At 45.1% G+C, this 19,443-nt stretch overlaps 1 protein-coding gene across 1 annotated transcript; it reads right to left on the reverse strand.

Moving 5' to 3' along the window:
• Positions 1–6,828: 6,828 nt before the first annotated feature.
• Positions 6,829–18,374, reverse strand: LOC106590489 (eukaryotic translation initiation factor 2 subunit 3). The gene is made up of 11 exons (XM_014181576.2): positions 18,069–18,374; positions 17,254–17,317; positions 13,652–13,779; positions 13,279–13,495; positions 13,019–13,177; positions 12,715–12,849; positions 12,532–12,626; positions 12,203–12,347; positions 11,937–12,106; positions 11,570–11,742; positions 6,829–7,547 (listed from the first exon to the last, which is right to left on the reverse strand). Exons 1-11 carry the CDS (start codon positions 18,144–18,146, stop codon positions 7,484–7,486), a joined length of 1,428 nt encoding a protein of 475 aa, XP_014037051.1. The 5' UTR covers positions 18,147–18,374; the 3' UTR covers positions 6,829–7,483.
• Positions 18,375–19,443: the final 1,069 nt, after the last annotated feature.

Raw genomic sequence — 19,443 nt, forward strand, 5'->3', positions numbered from 1 at the left:
AAATGGAACCTTGGACATTCTGGACCTGGTGTCCAATCACATCGAAGACGACGGTGTCCTCAGCCTCAGCCAGGCTGTCGCCCTGCCCACCTGGTCCTCTTGGACAGGAACCAGCTCCAACACATCCCGCCTGACATCTCCCACCACGCCAGCCTCTTCTCCACTTTAACCACAAGCAGCTGGCCACCGTGTGCCAGGAACTGGGATGCCTACTACGGCGCAGCTACGCTCCCTTGTCCTTAGCCACAACGCACTGGATCTCAGTCAGCTACGCTCCCTAGACTTCAGCCACAACCCACTGGACCTCAGTCAGCTACACTCCCTTGTCCTCAGCCACAACCCGCTGGACCTCAGTCAGCTACGCTCCCTAGACTTCAGCCACAACCCACTGGACCTCAGTCAGCTACGCTCCCTTGTCCTCAGCCACAACCCACTGGACCTCAGTCAGCTACCCTGCTGAAAAAAACTGCATAGGTCAGCCCAGATTTCAAGCTGGTCCATGCTGGTCAATGCTGGTCTAACCAACATGGTCTAACTGGTTAGGCTGGCCGACTAGCTGGTCAAGCTGGTCTGTAAAAACAGGCCCAGCATTGTCATATTTCCCAGCATTCTTTATTACAGTTAGATTTTTTTGAAGTGTTTTTTTCAATATCTGTGTTTTTGCATGTACATTGATTGTTTAATTTATCAATTAATTTATATTATGCTACACTAAGACAAATAACTTACAATGTTTCTAAACTAATGCACCTGTTGCTGATATGGTTGTTTCAGTTTAGGTGGTCTCGTTCACTCATCATTCCAACCCTGGCAGTCATTCTGAATGCAGATTGTGAGTGAATAAAATATGTTAGATATCCCCACTCTGGCTGGATTCCAATAGGAATTAAACATAATTTTTCAAGCACACATATTCACACACACCTAACTGCCTCCTCTCCCCCAGCTTTAAGGGAGTTGTATATACAGGATAACCATCTATCTGCTCTGCCCAGATCGCTGCCTCTTCTACGCCACCTGGTGGTTCTACAGTTGAATGACAACCCTCTGGTACACCCTCCCTACCACGTCTGTCAGTTAGGCCTCAAGGCTGTAATTCTCTACCTAAAGGAGACTGGCCGCGAGCTAATACACAAACACCCTTACACGTCTTACACGTGCATGCAAATAATGGAGTTTTGTCACTCCCCTCATATGATGAGTAGTACCCTTGCCCTAGACCAGAGGTTCCCAAACTGTTTCACTCAGGGCCACCCTTCCAGCAATGGGGAACATCCCTGCGCGCACGCGCAGGGATGGGCACAATCACTGTTCATGACACAATCACTGTTCATGACACAAACTGTTCACACCCCTCTTATTGGTGGAGAGAATTTTGCAGGTTTAAAGCTTATTTCCTGCAATTCTACACATTTTTTGGAGGGGGGTGGACCCCCACACATCCCCTGCCGAACCTCGCGCCAACCCACAGTTTGGGAACCACTTCCCTAGACCTGAAGGTCAGGCTGTAGCATACTAACTATAACTAACACAATGTTGTGGCGCACAGGACATCAAAGTTTGAACCAAGTTCGTCACACACATACATACTGTGCATTCTGTTTCTCTGTGGTCAGATCCGGGCGTGATGGCGGGGGCTAAAGGTGCGGAGGGGCCTTGGAATGTTCAGAGAACTTGAGGAGAACAGAAGTGCGTGGGACTGGAGGAGAGAGGGAGAAGAAACTTGCAGTGAAGGAGAAACATGTACCTGCCAGCAAGAGAAATAAATGAGAGGAGCATGTTGGTGTTTTTCTCTACTTTCAGCCTGCAGTCTTATTACAGACACACATAAAGGAGCCTTGTTATTCAAGTACCGGCACATCATGTATTCATACAATCATCAGCATGTCGGAGTGAAGTCAAAACCAACAGGTCAGATCAGTAGACTCACACTGTTAGTAGTTTGACAGATGGAATGTTCTTACTTTAATCAAAGTCATTTCCAGGGGGATCATGTGCAGAAGGTATTGTGAAGGTGCTTAATATCACAAGATTATTGTGTGCCTGATCTAAAAATACAATCTCAATAGCAAAGCCCTTAAATGTGACGGACCATTATGTCAGCATTCAAGTTTTCAAGATATATAACTTTAAAAATACAGAAATACAGCCGGTATGATGCAAAAGGCATGATGCGTTTCCTGAGGTTGTGCGTTTCCTGCGGATCTGGTTCATGATGGTGAACCAGCCTGCCCCCTCTGGACATCTGGCCAATCACAAACAGACATGAGCAGGTATTTTATCAATCCCACATTGATGGTTTCCACTAGCTTCTATATCCACAAAGTCCGATTCCACAGCCACAAAATCTAAATTGGCTACAGAAATATGCTTTTTGGTCTTAATTTAAGCTTCGGTTTAGGCATAAGGTTTGCAGTGTGTGCAGGGTTAGGGTTAAGATTAGGGTTATGTTTAAAATCAAACTGACCCCTGTCCCTTACTCTCCTCTCTTACTCTCCCAGCTCTGGAGAGCTACAGGGTGTGCAGGATTTTGTTCCAGCCCAGCTCTTGCACACACTATTCAGTCAAGTGAGCAATTGAGTCCAGGAATGATGTATGGCTGTAACCACAGATCATTCAGATGTTCTAATCTCATTCAAAAATCTTATTATAACTTAACCATCAGTAGGACATCATCAGTAGGCTAGGAGATCAATATCTGACCCTGGATCAGTAGGACATCATCAGTAGGCTAGGAGATCAATATCTGACCCTGGATCAGTAGAGCAAAAACACCATACCTGAGGATCCTTTAGTACAGCTCAGCAGCTGCCTATAGTAAGACGGGTACACAGACAGCACAGATCACACACACAGATACCATTATCAAATACGCTTTCTGACTAGAAGAGGAGCAAGAATTTTTTTGCAATCTGTGTGCCGAATTTAACAGTGAAATCTTAAAAACGCAGTGGTGCTTCCCCAAAGAAACACAAGTTACGGGCGTCTTGTCTCTTTTATCGTGACAAACAGAACATTCTTCGGCATTTAAAGTTTACAATGCATAACCTACTTTTTTAACCCAGTTTATCCATGTACTCACCTAACCACGGAGCAGCTTCTGTGGCACGTGAAGCCTATCTCAGTTTTAAGTAGCATAGAGGCTGTCCTGGTCAGATCTAGGATCGGCTTGCTCTCACCATCTAGGTGCGACTTCTTCGGATATTCGCTCAGGTGTGCCATCCATCCTGGAAGTGTACTATGGAACTACTTTATTAAATAGGACAGCTGGCAACATAATAAAGGAAATACTAAAATCTATTCTCTTATCTAGGTCAAAAGGTCAAACAGAGAGGGTTGAATAAGGCTGAGATGTTTGGATTGATCAATTAATATTTTATTAACATTCATATTACAACTTTATTATTATTATATTACTTATTACTCAAAGACTAGGCTATTAGACTACTCAAAGGAAACCTATGAGGAATTTATGTAGCCTACATTTGTACATAAAGGCCACATATTTACTTTATGTAAATATTTAGATTTGTTTTTACTGGAAATATGTTAGGCCTAATGTACAATAAAGGTACATTCAAAAATCTATCTCTACATTAAAAGGCCAGAATCTATACTTGTGACAAGGGGAATTGATATATAATTTGAATGTGGTTCCAGAGACAATAAACTGCTGGACTTGCACAGAGGCCTTCATTGGTAAGATCCTCAGAGGATGGAGACTACAACCATTACCAATAAATGGAAATACTCTCTCAGTGAAATGTGTGTAGTTATCAGTGTCAGATAATGTTTGGGAAAAAGCTGTTGCTCAGCAACTCACTGCCTTCCTTAAGACACATAATGTATACGAAACGCTCCAGTCTGGCTTTAGACCCCATCATAGTACTGAGACCACACTGATGAAGGTGGTAAAGTACCTTTTAATGGCATCAGACCAAGGCTCTGTGTCTCTCCTTGTGCTCCTAGACCTGTTTTTGACACCATCGATCACCACATTCTTTTGGAGAGGTTGGAAACCCGAATTGGTCTATGCGGACAAGTTCTTGCCTGGTTTAGATCTTATCTGTCGGAAAGATATCAGTTTGCCTCTGTGGATGGTTTGTCCTCTGAAAAATCAATGGTAAGTTTTGGTGTTCCACAAGGTTCCGTTTTAGGACCACTTTTGTTTTCAGTATATATGCTACGTCTTAATGATGGTTATGCAGAGGACACACAGCTGTACATTTAGATTAAACATGGTGAAGTCCCAAAATTGCCTACCCTGAAAGGCTGTGTTTCAGACATAAGGAAGTGGATGGCGGCAAATGTTGTATTTTTAAACTCAGACAAAACAGAGATGCTAGTTCTAGGTCCCAAAAAACAAAGAGATCTGTTTAATCTGAAAATGTATCTCAATGGTTTTACAGTCTTCTCAAATAAAACTGTGAAGGACCTCGGTGTTACTCTGGAGCCTGATCTCTCTTTTGACTAATATGTAAAAAACATTTTAAGAGCAGCTTTTTTCCATTGTCGTAACATTGCAAAATAATCTGAACCTTTTTGTCTAAAAATGATGCAGAAAAACGAATCTATGCTTTTGTCACTTCGAGATTAGACTACTGCAATGCTCTACTCTCCATCTACCCGGATAAAGCACTAAATACATTTCAGCTAGTGCTAAATACGGTTGCTGGAATCATGAGTAGAACCCCAAAATTAGAACATATTACTTCAGTGTTAGCCTCTCTACACTGGCTTCCTGATTTCAATTTTTTTTTAATCCTGGCCTCTTCATCTCGTAGAAACTGGTGAAGATTTTCAAACTCCTCCCTAATCTGTCTCTTTGTTTGCTGGGCCTGTGCTCTGGAGACAGTGAGAGGAATGGTAGTTATTATCAGGTAATCCCAGGCATCTACAGTATGTAGAGATCACAGAATTCTCTCCTCACATTGATGTGTTCCTGCTGTTTGATCACAGGTTTGTTGAATAATATTTAAATCCTACAGCTTCTCCTATAAGGGCTTCAGGCCAGTCTGGAATTCCTCCTGGTATGAGCGGTTGTTTACGGAGAAAGAGAGAAAGGAGCGTGGAGGATAACAATGACATATTTTTGCAGTGGTTTAAAAAGTACCCAATTGTCATACTTGTCGTAAAAGTAAAGATACCTTAATAGAAAATGACTCAAGTAAAAGTGAAAGTCACCCAGTAAAATATTACTTGAGTAAAAGTCTAAAAGTATTTGGTTTTCAATATACTTAAGTATCAAAAGTACATTTAATTGCTAAAATATACTTAAGTATCAAAAGTAAAAGTATAAATCATTTCAAATTCTTTATATTCAGCAAATCAGACAGCACTATTTTCTTGTTTTTAATTTTTATACTTACAGATAGCCAGGGGCACACTACATAATTTACAAACTAAGCATTTGTGTTTAGTGAGTCCGCCAGATCAATGGCAGTAGGGATGACAAGGAATGACCATTTTCCTGTCCTGCTAAGTACTCAAAATGTAACTAGTACTTTTGGGTGTCAGGGAAAATGTATAGAGTAAAAAGTACATTATTTTCTTCAGGAATCTAGAAAAGTAAAAGTTGTCCAAAGTATAAATAGTAAAGTACAGATACCCCAAAAAATGACTTAAGTTGTATTTTAAAGTATTTTTTACTTAAGTACTTTACACCACTATATTTTTGTTAATCTATATGAACAACTTCAGTGTCAAATTTAACATCTTTAACCAATTGTAACTTATGGTCCTGTGCAGCTTCTATGGGTCTGATTCTGAACTTGTTTTTTAAAATCCTCCAGCCAGAAGAGTTTGAGTTTCTCACTGTGCAGAGTGCAGAGCTACTCCGATCCTGTAGGACTTTTTTGGATCGCTTGTTGGACTTATTGGATCTCTTCTCCTACTAACAGGACATCCTTTCCTTCCTTCTCTCGCCAATGTTCCTGCAGACAGGATGCTTTGACCACACGGCAGGATGACAGGATCCCTGAAGATGTCAATACACACAGGACAGGAGCGCTCCTCCTTTGGGAGAGTCAGTTTGGGAGGCTTTTTCTCCTCTGGTGGAAGAGGTGCAGGAGCAGTTTCCTCCTGAGGTTGAGGTTTGCCTATCTTCTCACTTGTTACCACCTCCTCTGTAATGGCTGAAATGAAAGGTTTCAGTTTTAATATTGGTAATATGAACCCCAACATTTCACTTTGTCACACCTTTTCTATCACAATGTTAACAATAAGTAGAAATACATGGAATTACTAACAATGTGAGTCATTACCTGTTTATCTTTCAATTTGTAGTCTTTCAGCAAGACTGTTGAACTTCATATTCCTCAGGATCTCTAGTGAGATCCTCACAGCCCCCTCCAGTCCATAGGCCTCCCCCATCGTATCCACAGCCCCCTCCAGTCCATAGGCCTCCCCCATCGTATCCACAGCCCCCTCCAGTCCATAGGCCTCCCTGCGTTCTCTAGCTGTACTGTTGTGAGGGGACAAAAATCATCCAGCATGCCCTTTTTCCAGGTACTATTGAAATCGCTTTACTGTAAAAATCCAAGCACTCCATTGGGTAAGACTGAACTGATTTTCACCCCAAGTTGAGTTAACGGTGGAGTTTACAGGTAAATCATTAGCGTGCGCTTATACTGTAGCTGTATTTAGGCTTTACAGAAGCTGTGACTAATCCACAATAGGACAGGATCTTCAAAGATGGAAGCCATTTCCCCACCCTTCTTTTATTCTTTCCACAAGACTGCTTCGATTGGACAGAAACATACCTAAATAGAATAATAAATGGGGCCAATCACATTCTATAGCATATTAAAAACACACACACTTACAGGCTTTTGTTCCAAATGTGCATTTTATTAGATTCCACTGAAAGCAGTTGACAGCAGAACACACACAGCACTATCAACCCTCTGTTCCTCTCCCGTCTGTGGCAGGGCTTATTCCGGAGGGAGCAACGCTTACTGTACAGCCAGATAGAAATATAACAAGACAGGATTTTCCATCAGGTGGAATGAATAGGGACTCGTGTCATCTCAGCTCTATCCATTACATTGCCATCTGTAGCATTGTGAGTGTTGCCCCCTGTTCAGTCAGTCACAGTCCTGCTTTGGGAGACTCATCTTAAAACCCCTGACCAGCTACCTTCCCTTACCCCTCCCTGGACGTATCTCAATACTCTACTGTGGCTTCCTCTCCTCGTCTATTCTCCTTCGTCTGCACTGATCTGAAAACAAGACAGGTAAGCAGTAGATTTCTAATACAAGTAATCTGCTTTCCCCTGTCCCAGGTCTTTATAAGTGCAGATGAGAGAAGACAAAGTGATGAAGCCAGTTTAGACTATTGCGATGCAGCCTCCTCCCTTCCCCCTCCTGGGGCAGGTATTCTCTTTTTCAACTTGAACAGGTGTTGGTGTATGAAAAAGAGTATGTTGGGCATGTCGTCTGGTTGAGAGGGTGTTGCCATGAAGACACACTTCCTGTCTGGTTCCTCAGTCGTCGTCCACCGTGGGGGTGATGGTCACCCCCCTCCTGATCTGGCCCCAGCCAATCAGACTGCAGAGAGGGAAGAGAACCAATGAGACACGGGTTTGGAGGGGGTAGTCGCACTTCGCTTCACAGGTAATATTACATTTCATTACAACGGTTTGATTTGTTTGATCTGAGCAATTTTTTCTTAGCTAGCTACATAGCCGTCTTTGTATCAAAGATAATTGTGTAGTTTAGAGTTTAGAGTAATTATCGAGGTTAGCTAGCCAGCCAGCTGTTTTCGTCCTCCTAACTTAGTCAACACTGCTAGCTAGCCAACTAGCCAACTTCTACCGACTAGCAGCACTGTAGAAACTATTACATTACAACGGAACGACTTGATTAGTGTAGTGCTAGCTAGCTACATAGCTGTCTTTGCTGTATTTGTATCTAAGATAATTGTGTAGTTTAGAGTAATTTATCGAGGTTAGCTAGCCAGCCGCGCCGCCGTTGTCCAGACTTAGTCAACACACCTAGTCTTCATCAAACCCACTGCTAGCTAGCCAACCTTTACTGACTAGCAGCACTGTAGAAACTAATACACTACAACGGAACGATTTGACTAGTGCAGTGTTAGTTGTCTTTGTCATAGTTTGATAACTGTGTAGTTTAGAGTAATTATCGAGGTTAGCTAGCCAGCTATTTTTCGTCCCCCGCGACACCATAGTTGCTTTTGTATCATGATAAGGTGTAGTACTGAAACTATCGAGGTTACCTAGCCAGCTACACGTTCAAACAAAGTCAACAACGCAGCCACTGCTAGCTAGCCTACTTCACCAGCCAGCAGTACTGTATCATCTTCGTCATTTTAGTCAATAACATTTTTGCAACGTAAGCTTAACTTTCTGAACATTCGAGAAGTGTAGTCCACTTGTCATTCCAATCTCCTTTGCATTAGCGTAGCCTCTTCTGTAGCCTGTCAACTATGTGTCTGTCTATCCCTGTTCTCTCCCCTCTGCACAGGCCACACGAACGCTTCACACCGCGTGGCCGCTGCCACTCTAACCTGGTGGTCCCAGCGAGCACGACCCACGTGGAGTTCCAGGTCTCCGGCAGCCTCTGGAACTGCCGGTCTGCAGCCAACAAGGCAGAGTTAATCTCAGCCTATGCTACCCTCCAGCATCTCAACTTCTTGTCACTGACGGAAACATGGATTACCCCAGATAACACTCCTACTGCTCTGTTCTCGTCTGCCCACGTGTTCTCGCATACCCCGAGAGCATCTGGCCAGCGGGGTGGTGGCACTGGAATCCTCATCTCTCCCAAGTGGACATTCTCTCTTTCTCCCCTTACCCATCTGTCTATCTCCTCATTTGAATTCCATGCTGTCACAGTTACCAGCCCTTTCAAGCTTAACATCCTTATCATTTATCGCCCTCCAGGTTCCCTTGGAGAGTTCATCAATGAGCTTCACGTCTTGATAAGTTCCTTTCCTGAGGATGGCTCACCTATCACAGTTCTGGGTGACTTTAACCTCCCCACGTCTACCTTTGACTCATTCCTCTCTGCCTCCTTTCCACTCCTCTCCTCTTTTGACCTCACCCTCTAACCTTCCCCCCCCTACTCACAAGGCAGGCAATACGCTTGACCTCATCTTTACTAGATGCTGTTCGTCCACTAATCTCATTGCAACTCCCCTCCAAGTCGCCGACCACTACCTTGTATACTTTTCCCTCTCGCTCTCATCCAACACTTCTCACTCTGCCCCTACTCGGATGGTATTGCGCCGTCCCAACCTTCGCTCTCTCTCTCCCGCTACTCTCTCCTCTTCCATCCTATCATCTCTTCCCTCTGCTCAAACCTTCTCCAACCTATCCCCTGATTCTGCCTCCTCAACCCTCCTCTCCTCCCTTTCTGCATCCTTTGATTCTCTATGTCCCCTATCCTCCAGGCCGGCTCGGTCCTCCCCTCCTGCTCCGTGGCTCGACGACTCATTGCGAGCTCACAGAACAGGGCTCTGGGCAGCCGAGCGGAAATGGAGGAAAACTCGCCTCCCTGCGGACCTGGCATCCTTTCACTCCCTCCTCTCTACATTTTCCTCTTCTGTCTCTGCTGCTAAAGCCACTTTCTACCACTCTAAATTCCAAGCATCTGCCTCTAACCCTAGGAAGCTCTTTGCCACCTTCTCCTGAATCCTCCTCCCCCTCCCCCCTCCTCCCTCTCTGCGGATGACTTCGTCAACCATTTTGAAAAGAAGGTCGACGACATCCGAGCCTCGTTTGCTAAGTCAAACGACACCGCTGGTCCTGCTTACACTGCCCTACCCTGTGCTTTGACCTCTTTCTCCCCTCCCTCTCCAGATGAAATCTCGCGTCTTGTGACGGCCGGCCGCCCAACAACCTGTCCGCTTGACCCTATCCCCTCCTCTCTTCTCCAGACCATTTCCGGAGACCTTCTCCCTTACCTCACCTCGCTCATCAACTCATCCTTGACCGTTGGCTACGTCCCTCCCGTCTTCAAGAGAGCGAGAGTTGCACCCCTTCTGAAAAAACCTACACTCGATCCCTCCGATGTCAACAACTAGACCAGTATCCCTTCTTTCTTTTCTCTCCAAAATTCTTGAACGTGCCGTCCTTGGCCAGCTCTCCTGCTATCTCTCTCAGAATGACCTTCTCGATCCAAATCAGTCAGGTTTCAAGACTGGTCATTCAACTGAGACTGCTCTTCTCTGTGTCACGGAGGCTCTCCGCACTGCTAAAGCTAACTCTCTCTCCTCTGCTCTCATCCTCCTAGACCTATCTGCTGCCTTTGATACGGTGAACCATCAGATCCTCCTCTCCACCCTCTCAGAGTTGGGCATCTCCGGCGCGGCCCACGCTTGGATTGCGTCCTACCTGACAGGTCGCTCCTACCAGGTGGCGTGGCGAGAATCTGTCTCCGCACCACGTGCTCTCACCACTGGTGTCCCCCAGGGCTCTGTTCTAGGCCCTCTCCTATTCTCGCTATACACCAAGTCAATTGGCTCTGTCATATCCTCACATGGTCTCTCCTACCATTGCTATGCAGACGACACACAATTAATCTTCTCCTTTCCCCCTTCTGATAACCAGGTGGCGAATCGCATCTCTGCATGTCTGGCAGACATATCAGTGTGGATGACGGATCACCACCTCAAGCTGAACCTCGGCAAGACGGAGCTGCTCTTCCTCCCGGGGAAGGACTGCCCATTCCATGATCTCGCCATCACGGTTGACAACTCCATTGTGTCCTCCTCCCAGAGTGCTAAGAACCTTGGAGTGACCCTGGACAACACCCTGTCGTTCTCTACTAACATCAAGGCGGTGACCCGATCCTGTAGGTTCATGCTCTACAACATTCGCAGAGTACGACCCTGCCTCACACAGGAAGCGGCGCAGGTCCTAATCCAGGCACTTGTCATCTCCCGTCTGGATTACTGCAACTCGCTGTTGGCTGGGCTCCCTGCCTGTGCCATTAAACCCCTACAACTCATCCAGAACGCCGCAGCCCGTCTGGTGTTCAACCTTCCCAAGTTCTCTCACGTCACCCCGCTCCTCCGCTCTCTCCACTGGCTTCCTGTTGAAGCTAGCATCCGCTACAAGACCATGGTGCTTGCCTACGGAGCTGTGAAGAGAACGGCACCTCCGTACCTTCAGGCTCTGATCAGGCCCTACACCCAAACAAGGGCACTGCGTTCATCCACCTCTGGCCTGCTCGCCTCCCTACCTCTGAGGAAGCACAGTTCCCGCTCAGCCCAGTCAAAACTGTTCGCTGCTCTGGCACCCCAATGGTGGAACAAGCTCCCTCACGACGCCAGGACAGCGGAGTCAATCACCACCTTCCGGAGACACCTGAAACCCCACCTCTTTAAGGAATACCTAGGATAGGATAAAGTAATCCTTCTAACCCCCCCCTTAAAAGATTTAGATGCACTATTGTAAAGTGGTTGTTCCACTGGATATCATAAGGTGAATCCACCAATTTGTAAGTCGCTCTGGATAAGAGCGTCTGCTAAATGACTTAAATGTAAATGTAATAAACAGCCAAACACACAAAATCCAGTGAAATCAAACCCCCCTTCCCTATCTTACCGCCAATGTTTCTCCACACGACGACTGAGCGCAATCTTCTCTCCGACCTCGGTGCAGACGGGGTTGGTCAGGACGATCTTAGCCAAATCAGCCTTCACTGCACTCACTCTGCCGCCCGTAGACAGACTGCCGATGTTCACCATCAACACCTCGTTCTTAGACAGCTTCTGGACCTGAGGGGAGAAACAACAAACACAAAGACAGAAAAAAAGACCGCTTGAGTAAAAAAAAAAGACTCACTGCCTGCCGCCTCACACTGCGTCTCAGTAATCTAAAGATGCTTCCTCCTCTAAATTTAATACAAAAATCTGTATAAAATAAAAATAAAAAATATAAAAAATCACCAAGCCCAGGGTGCAGTGCTGACCTTGGCAGCCTTCTTGTCTCCTTCAGTGCGGACTCCCAGAAGCCTCCTCAACAGGAAGTAGGAGATTTCCAGCTCTGTGAAGATCTCTGGTAGCGCGCCGACCGCTCCCAGCACCTGACCAACCATACGGTCAGCTCTGCACAGGGTCGGGTCAATCTTAGTGCCAACACCTGGATAGGACAGAGAACACACACCTGAGTGTTTATACTGATATTAGAAACACACACCTGACCCACCATACCGTCACAACACACACACACACACACCAATGAGTCCTCCGGGTGCCGCATACTGCAGGTCGTTGTGTTCAGCGAACAGAGAGACGATCTTGGAAAAGATGGGTTTACACATCAGCTTCCCCTCATGGTCCTTAGACACAATGCCTGGACGTACCTCCAACTCCTGTCCCACCTGGAGAGACAGATATAAAAGAGGGAGGGAAGTACGGAGGGAGAGAGAACGAAGAGGAAGAGACAGGAGAGAGAAAAGAGGATGAAAGAGGTTAATGAAAAGCAGAGAGCTTCATAAGAACTTTGCACCATTGAACCACTTGCCCATGATGCTTTGAGGCAAAGGGAAGAAGCAGGTGTCCTACCTTGAGCACGCCTTTTAGTATACTACCTCCAGCCACGCCTCCTTTCAGGTCATCTACCTCACAACCCGGCTTGTTGACGTCAAATGACCGGATCACTGAAACACGTAAACGCACGCCACATCAACAAAACAGACAACACATTATTGTAAGCATAACAGAGACAGCACGTGTGTCTGTTCTTACCGATGAGTCTGGGTTCTGAGGTGAAGTCTCTGATGGGGACAGGGATCTTCTTGACAATGTATTCACACACCACCTCTATGTTGTACTTCAACTGTGCTGAGATAGGAATGATAGGTGCTCCCTCTGCCACTGTACCTACATACCCCAGGAGAGAGGTTACACACACTTCCCTCAGACAAACACACACAACAGGAAGGAGGTTACACACTTTTAAGAAGGCAGAGGGGTTAAACACAGACAGACATACTTCCCTCGGACAAACACAAACAAAGCTTTACAAGAGCGAGCTATTCCAGCCACTGACCCTGTACGAAGGCTAGGATCTGTTCGTACTGCTCTTTGGCCTGGCTCTCCTTGACCAGATCGATCTTGTTCTGGAGGATCAGGATGTGTTTGAGCTTCATGATCTCTATGGCAGCCAGGTGCTCAGAGGTCTGGGGCTGGGGACATGACTCGTTACCCGCTGGAAGAGAGGGAGGTGGGTTAAGTTACCAAGAGCTGATCAGGTGATAGGGGAGTGTGATTATTGTTCAATCAGTATTGATCAGCAGAAGTGTGTCTTACCAATGAGCAGGAGGGCAGCGTCCATGACAGCCGCTCCGTTCAGCATGGTGGCCATCAGAATGTCGTGACCGGGACAGTCCACGAAGGACACATGTCTGACCAGTTTGAAGTTGCCCTTGGTTCCAGGGATGTCTGTAGGGAACTCATCAGGAGTACTGGAGCCACACGACCTGTAGCACTCTGGCCTGGGACAGCTGGGGTCGTCCAGCTTATACACCTAGAGCAGTAAAGGGGAACTACGTCATCTATGCTTTTGGTACTGTACCATTTCCATTCACTCCTTCTACCAATGTCACGCCCCCTCGTGTGTTGCTAACAGTTACGGGTACTCCACCTTCATGTATTGGACCTAAACAGTGCGTTGTTAGCTTACCTTGGCGTTAGCGTAACCTAGCTTGATGGTGATGTTCCTCTCCAGCTCGTTCTTGAAGCGGACAGTGTGAACACCTGAGATGGCCTTGACCACCGTTGACTTTCCGTGGGCCACATGACCAATGGTGCCTACAGGGCAGGAGAGAACAGAGGGTGTTACAGGAGGTGCTCAGGCAGGAGAGAAGGGTGTTAGGGGTCAACACTCACAGCATAACATTGTCAATAATTAGCCTTTGAACCCTTATGTCAAATTTGCACATTTAATCACAGGCTAAAATTGTGAGGTCAGGTAAGGGGCAGACTATATATGGCTGAGGTCCCCAGATCTCATGTTAGACAAGACACCTGTTAGACAAAAACATCCTGTGGCGTAAGGCATTAGCATCGAATAGCCCCCGCGATATGCAACTTTCAGGGAAGTTAGGAACCAATATAAACAGGCAGTTTGAAAAAGCTAGCTTTTGCTTTCCTAACAGAAATGTGCATCCTGTAGCACAAACTCCAAAAGGTTCTGGGACACTTTAAAGTCCATTGAGAATAAGAGCACCTCCTCCCAGCTGCCCACTGCACTGAGGCTAGGAAACACTGTCACCACCAATAAACCTACGATAATTTCAATAAGCATTTTTCTACAGCTGGCCATGTTTTCCACCTGGCTACCCCTACCCCGGCCAACAGCTCTGCACCCCCCACAGCAACTTGCCCAAGCCTCCCCACTTCTCCTTCACCCAAATCCAGATAGCTGATGTTCTGAAAGAGCTGCAAAATCTGAAATGATCCGCTGCAATTGTTGCAACCCCTATTACTAGCCTGCTCAACCTCTCTTTCGTATCGTCTGAGATCCCTAAAGATTGGAAAGCTGCCGCGGTCATCCCCAGACTCTAGACCCAAACTGTTACAGACCTATATCTATCCTGCCTTTCTAAAGTCTTCAAAAGCCAAGTTGACAAACAGATCACAGATCATTTCGAATCCCGCCATGCCTTCTCCGCTATGCAATCTGGTTTCTGAGCTGGTCATGGGTGCACCTCAGCCACGCTCAAGGTCCTAAACGATATCATAACCTCCATCAATAAAAGACGATATTGTGCAGCCGTATTCATCGACCTGACCAAGGCTTTCGACTCGGTCAATCACCGCATTCTTATCGGCAGACTCGACAGCCTTGGTTTCTCAAATGACTGCCTCGCCTGGTTCACCAACTACTTCTTAGATAGAGTTCAGTGTGTCAAATCAGAGGGCCTGTTGTCCGGGCCTCTGGTAGTCTCTATGGGGGTGCCACAGGGTTCAATTCTCGGGCCGACTCTTTTCTCTGTATACATCAATGATGTTGCTCTTGCTGCTGGTGATTCTCCGATCCACCTCTACACTGACGACACCATTCTGTATACTTCTGGCCCTTCTTTGGACACTGTGTTAACAAACCTCCAGACGAGCTTCAATGCCATACAACACTCCTTCCGTGGCCTCCAACTGCAAGTAAAACTAAATGCATGCTCTTCAACCGATCGCTGCCTGCACCCGCCCGCCCGACTAGCATCACTACTCTGGATGGTTCGGACTTAGAATGGGTCAGAAATCTTTCTGATTGCCAGAAGAGCCAGAAATCTTTCTGATTGAGAGGGGGTCAAATACTTATTTCCCTCATTAAAATACAAATCAATTTATAACATTTTTGACATGCGTTTTTCTGGATGTTTTTGTTGTTATTCTGTCTCTCACTGTTCAAATAAACCTACCATTAAAATTATAGACTGATCATTTCTTTGTCAGTGGGCAAACATACAAAATCAGCAGGGGATCAAATACTTTTTTCCCCTCACTGTACAAATATCTAGGTGTTTGGTTAGACTGTAAACTCGCTTTCCAGACTCACATTAAGCATCTCCAATCCAAAATTAAATCTAGTATCGGCTTCCTATTTCGCAACAAAGCATCCTTCACTCATACTGCCAAACATACCCTCGTAAAACTGACTATCCTACCGATCCTCGACGATGTCATTTCCAAATAGCCTCCAACACTCTACTCAGCAAATTGGATGTAGTCTATCACAGAGCCATCCGTTTTGTCACCAAAGCCCCTCACTTCATATTCGTCGCCAAACCCACTGGCTCCAGGTCATCTAAGTCTTCCTAGGTAAAGCCCTGCCTTATCTCAGCTCACTGGTCACCATAGCAGCACCCACCCGTAGCACGCACCCCAGCAGGTATATTTCACTGGTCACGCCCAAAGCCAACTTCTCCTTTGGCCGCCTTTCCTTACAGTTCTCTGCTGCCAATGACTGGAACAAATTGCAAAAATCACTGAAGCTGGAGACATATCTCCGTCACTAACTTTAAGCATCAGCTGTCAGAGCAGCTTACTGATCATTGCACCTGTACATAGCCCATCTGTAAATAGCCCACCCAACTACCTCATCCCCATACTGTTATTTATATTTTTTGCTCCTTTGCACCCCAGTATCTCTACTTGCACATCTATTACTCCAGTGTAACTGTTTGTGTCGCACTGCTTTGCTTTATCTTGGCCAGGTCGCAGTTGTAAATGAGAACTTGTTCTCAGCTGGCCTACCTGATTAAATAAAAGGTGAAAAAAATAAAACACCACTGCTGCTATTAGTGTTGTCACCATACCAGTATCGCAATACTAGAAAGTAAGGAAGCAAAGAAAAAACAAAACATGAAGCAGACTTAATTTCTTGAGGAAAACAATCCTAAAGTCGGTAAAAACAGCCTTGTTGTCACATATTTATTTCTCAAGCTATAGCACACAATATTTGACAAAAGTATCATGACAATGCCTATTTCCCCTCAGGAGACTGAAAATATTTGGCATGAGTCCCCCAGATCCTCAAAAAGTTCTACAGCTACACCATCGAGAGCATCCTGACCGGTTGCGTCACCACCTGGTATGGCAACTGCTTGGCATCCGACCAGTGCGTATGGCCCAGTACATCACTGGGACCAAGCTTCCGACCATCCAGGACCTCTATACTAGGCAGTGTCAGAGGAAGGCCCAAGAAATTGTCAAAAAGTCACCCAAGTCATAGACTGTTCTCTCTGCTACCGCACAGCAAGCAGTGCCAGAGCACCAAGTCTAGGACCAAAAGGCTCATTAACAGCTTCTACCCCCCAGCCATAAGACTGCTGAACAATTAATCAAATGGCCACCCGGAGTATTTGCATTGGCACCCCCCCCCCCTTTGTTTTTACACTGCTGCTACTTGCTGTTTATCATCTATGCATAGTCACTTTACCCCTACATGGACAAATTACCTCTAACTTGTAGCCCCGCACATTGACTTGGTACCAGTAGCCTCGTGATTTTTATTTTATTGTTTTTTTTTTATTTACACTTTAATTTATTATTTAAATATTTTCTTAACTCTATTTTCTTAAAACTGCATTGTTGGTTAAGGGCTTGTAAGTAAGAATTTCATGGTAAGGTCTACTAGACCTGTTGCATTCAGCACATGTGACAAATTACATTTGATTTGATTTAAATGACCATAGAGTGGAGACTGCTTTGTGTTTCCTTTTTTGCCAAGGAAATTCTGGTATCATGACAACACTAGCTGCTACAGGGGACTGGTTCACTCACCAATGTTGATGGTGGCCTGTCTGCTGATGATCTCTTGGGAGAGAGGGGTCAGGATGGACACATCCTGTTGAGAAAACACACGTCAATGAATTAATTAAGGCATGGTACTTAATCTGGAGTGGGCTAAATAACAATGAGAGATGTAGCCATGAGAAATAAGGAATAGATTATTAATTTTGTGAGTATTATGAGCCATGACATTGTGAAGCAGACAGAGGACCGTCTGTATTATAACCTGGAAAGGGCCATCTATTCTGGATTAGTAAACGGGACCAGGCAAAGGCTGCGAGTTTAGCCTACGTACTCTGTTGACGTGACCATCAGGTGCAGATGGTACAATAAATAGTAACATCCACAGCAATAATATCTACTAATTTTACTGCTAAACATAGTTGAATTACAGCGTATCATTAAAAAAAAAGGTTTAAGTGTTGATTATAGGTCGTTCATACAAATGAATGGTTCAGACGTGCTGCTGCGACATTTCCTGTGCAGTCAGGGAAGATGATGTACTGAACAGCTGTTATACTTCCACAGACACATAAACAACGACAAATAGACCTGTAGGTCTAGAAAGCTAATGTTCCTGTATTTGAAAGAGGAAACTACATTTACTCATTAGGCGGGGCTGAATATGGACAAGCCCCACGCTGACAACCAAGCTAACGTTAGGTAGTTACTGTTAGCATGTGCCGGTAGAACAGCCGCTTTCCCGGTGCCCGCAACAACAGAATTATTCATATTTTTTCCGTTGACTTTTAGGGAACCAAACCATCACTATCCTTATCATCACTGTTGAAAAGATAAACACTCACCAGCGAATTTAAATCTTGTTTGGAAAGATGAGGCTGACCCAGCGTTATTCCAGACTCGTCACCCGCCATCTTGAACATAAAAGGAATTTCAGTATGCTGCGGAGATTGCTTGAATGATTTAATACACCGAATTCTACGCAGTACGAGTTTTCTATTGTATTATCACTAGTAAAACTTTGCAGTTATCAAAAATCAGCTGTTTTATCATGTGTCCTTTTGAATTTTACGATAGAAATGTATTATCTCGTTCTTCTTTTATGAATGAATAAAAAGAAAAGGGTCCTACAGGAGATGATGCAATATTCTAATTCACTCGCAATTCAATGTCCCTCTTTACACAGTATCCACCGTTGCGGTTGACAGCTACTGTGAATAACTATACAATTCATTCAGTTTCATCATTGTGCTTTTGTTTGATTTATTCCCTCCATCACAAAATAAAATAGAAAGAACTTCAGCTACCTGGGTCCGTCCTTTCTTGACAACGTCATTCATAATGTGTCCATTTGTAGTTTTTTCATAAGGTCCGCCCTAGTACAATTATAAATTCTCTCGCTCGCTTTGCCGATCCATAGTTTCTCATTCTCCGTATCCCTTCAATCCTTCACCTGCACATAGGGAAAGGCTACATATTTTAACATCTTCATCCCCTCTAGACCATTATGTTTTGCTCTAGCTGTCAGTGGGGCTGTACATATGAGTATGTGAGGGGTTATTTATTTATTTGTAAAAATTATTTCACCTTTATTTAACCAGGTAGGCCAGTTGAGAACAAGTTCTCATTTACAACTGCGACCTGGCCAAGATAAAGCAAAGCAGTGCGACAAAAAACAACAACGCAGAGTTACACAGTGGATAAACAAAAGTACAGTCAATAACACAATATAAAAATCTATATACAGTGTGTGCAAATGGAGTAAGGAGGTAAGGCAATACATAGGCCAATAGTAGCGAAGTAATTACAATTTAGCAAATGAACACTGGAGTGATAGATGTGCAGATGATGATGTGCAAGTAGAAATACTGGTGTGCAAAAAAAGTAAATAAAAACAATATGGGGATGAGGTAGGTAGTTGGATGGGCTATTTACAGATGGGCTGCGTACAGCTGCAGCGATCGGTAAGCTGCTCGGATAGCTGATGCTTAAAGTTAGTGAGGGAGATATAAGTCTCCAGCTTCAGCGATTTTTGCAAGTCGTTCCAGTCATTGGCAGCAGAGAACTGGAAGGAAAGGCGGCCAAAGGAGGTGTTGGCTATGGGGATGACCAGTGAGGTATACCTGCTGGAGCGCGTGCTACGGGGTGGGTGTTGTTATGGTGACCAGTGAACTGAGATAAGGCTGGGCTTTACCTAGGAAGACTTATAGATGACCTGGA

This window comes from Salmo salar, chromosome ssa29, assembly GCF_905237065.1.
Source record: "Salmo salar chromosome ssa29, Ssal_v3.1, whole genome shotgun sequence".
In the NCBI taxonomy this organism is placed as follows: Eukaryota; Metazoa; Chordata; class Actinopteri; order Salmoniformes; family Salmonidae; genus Salmo; species Salmo salar.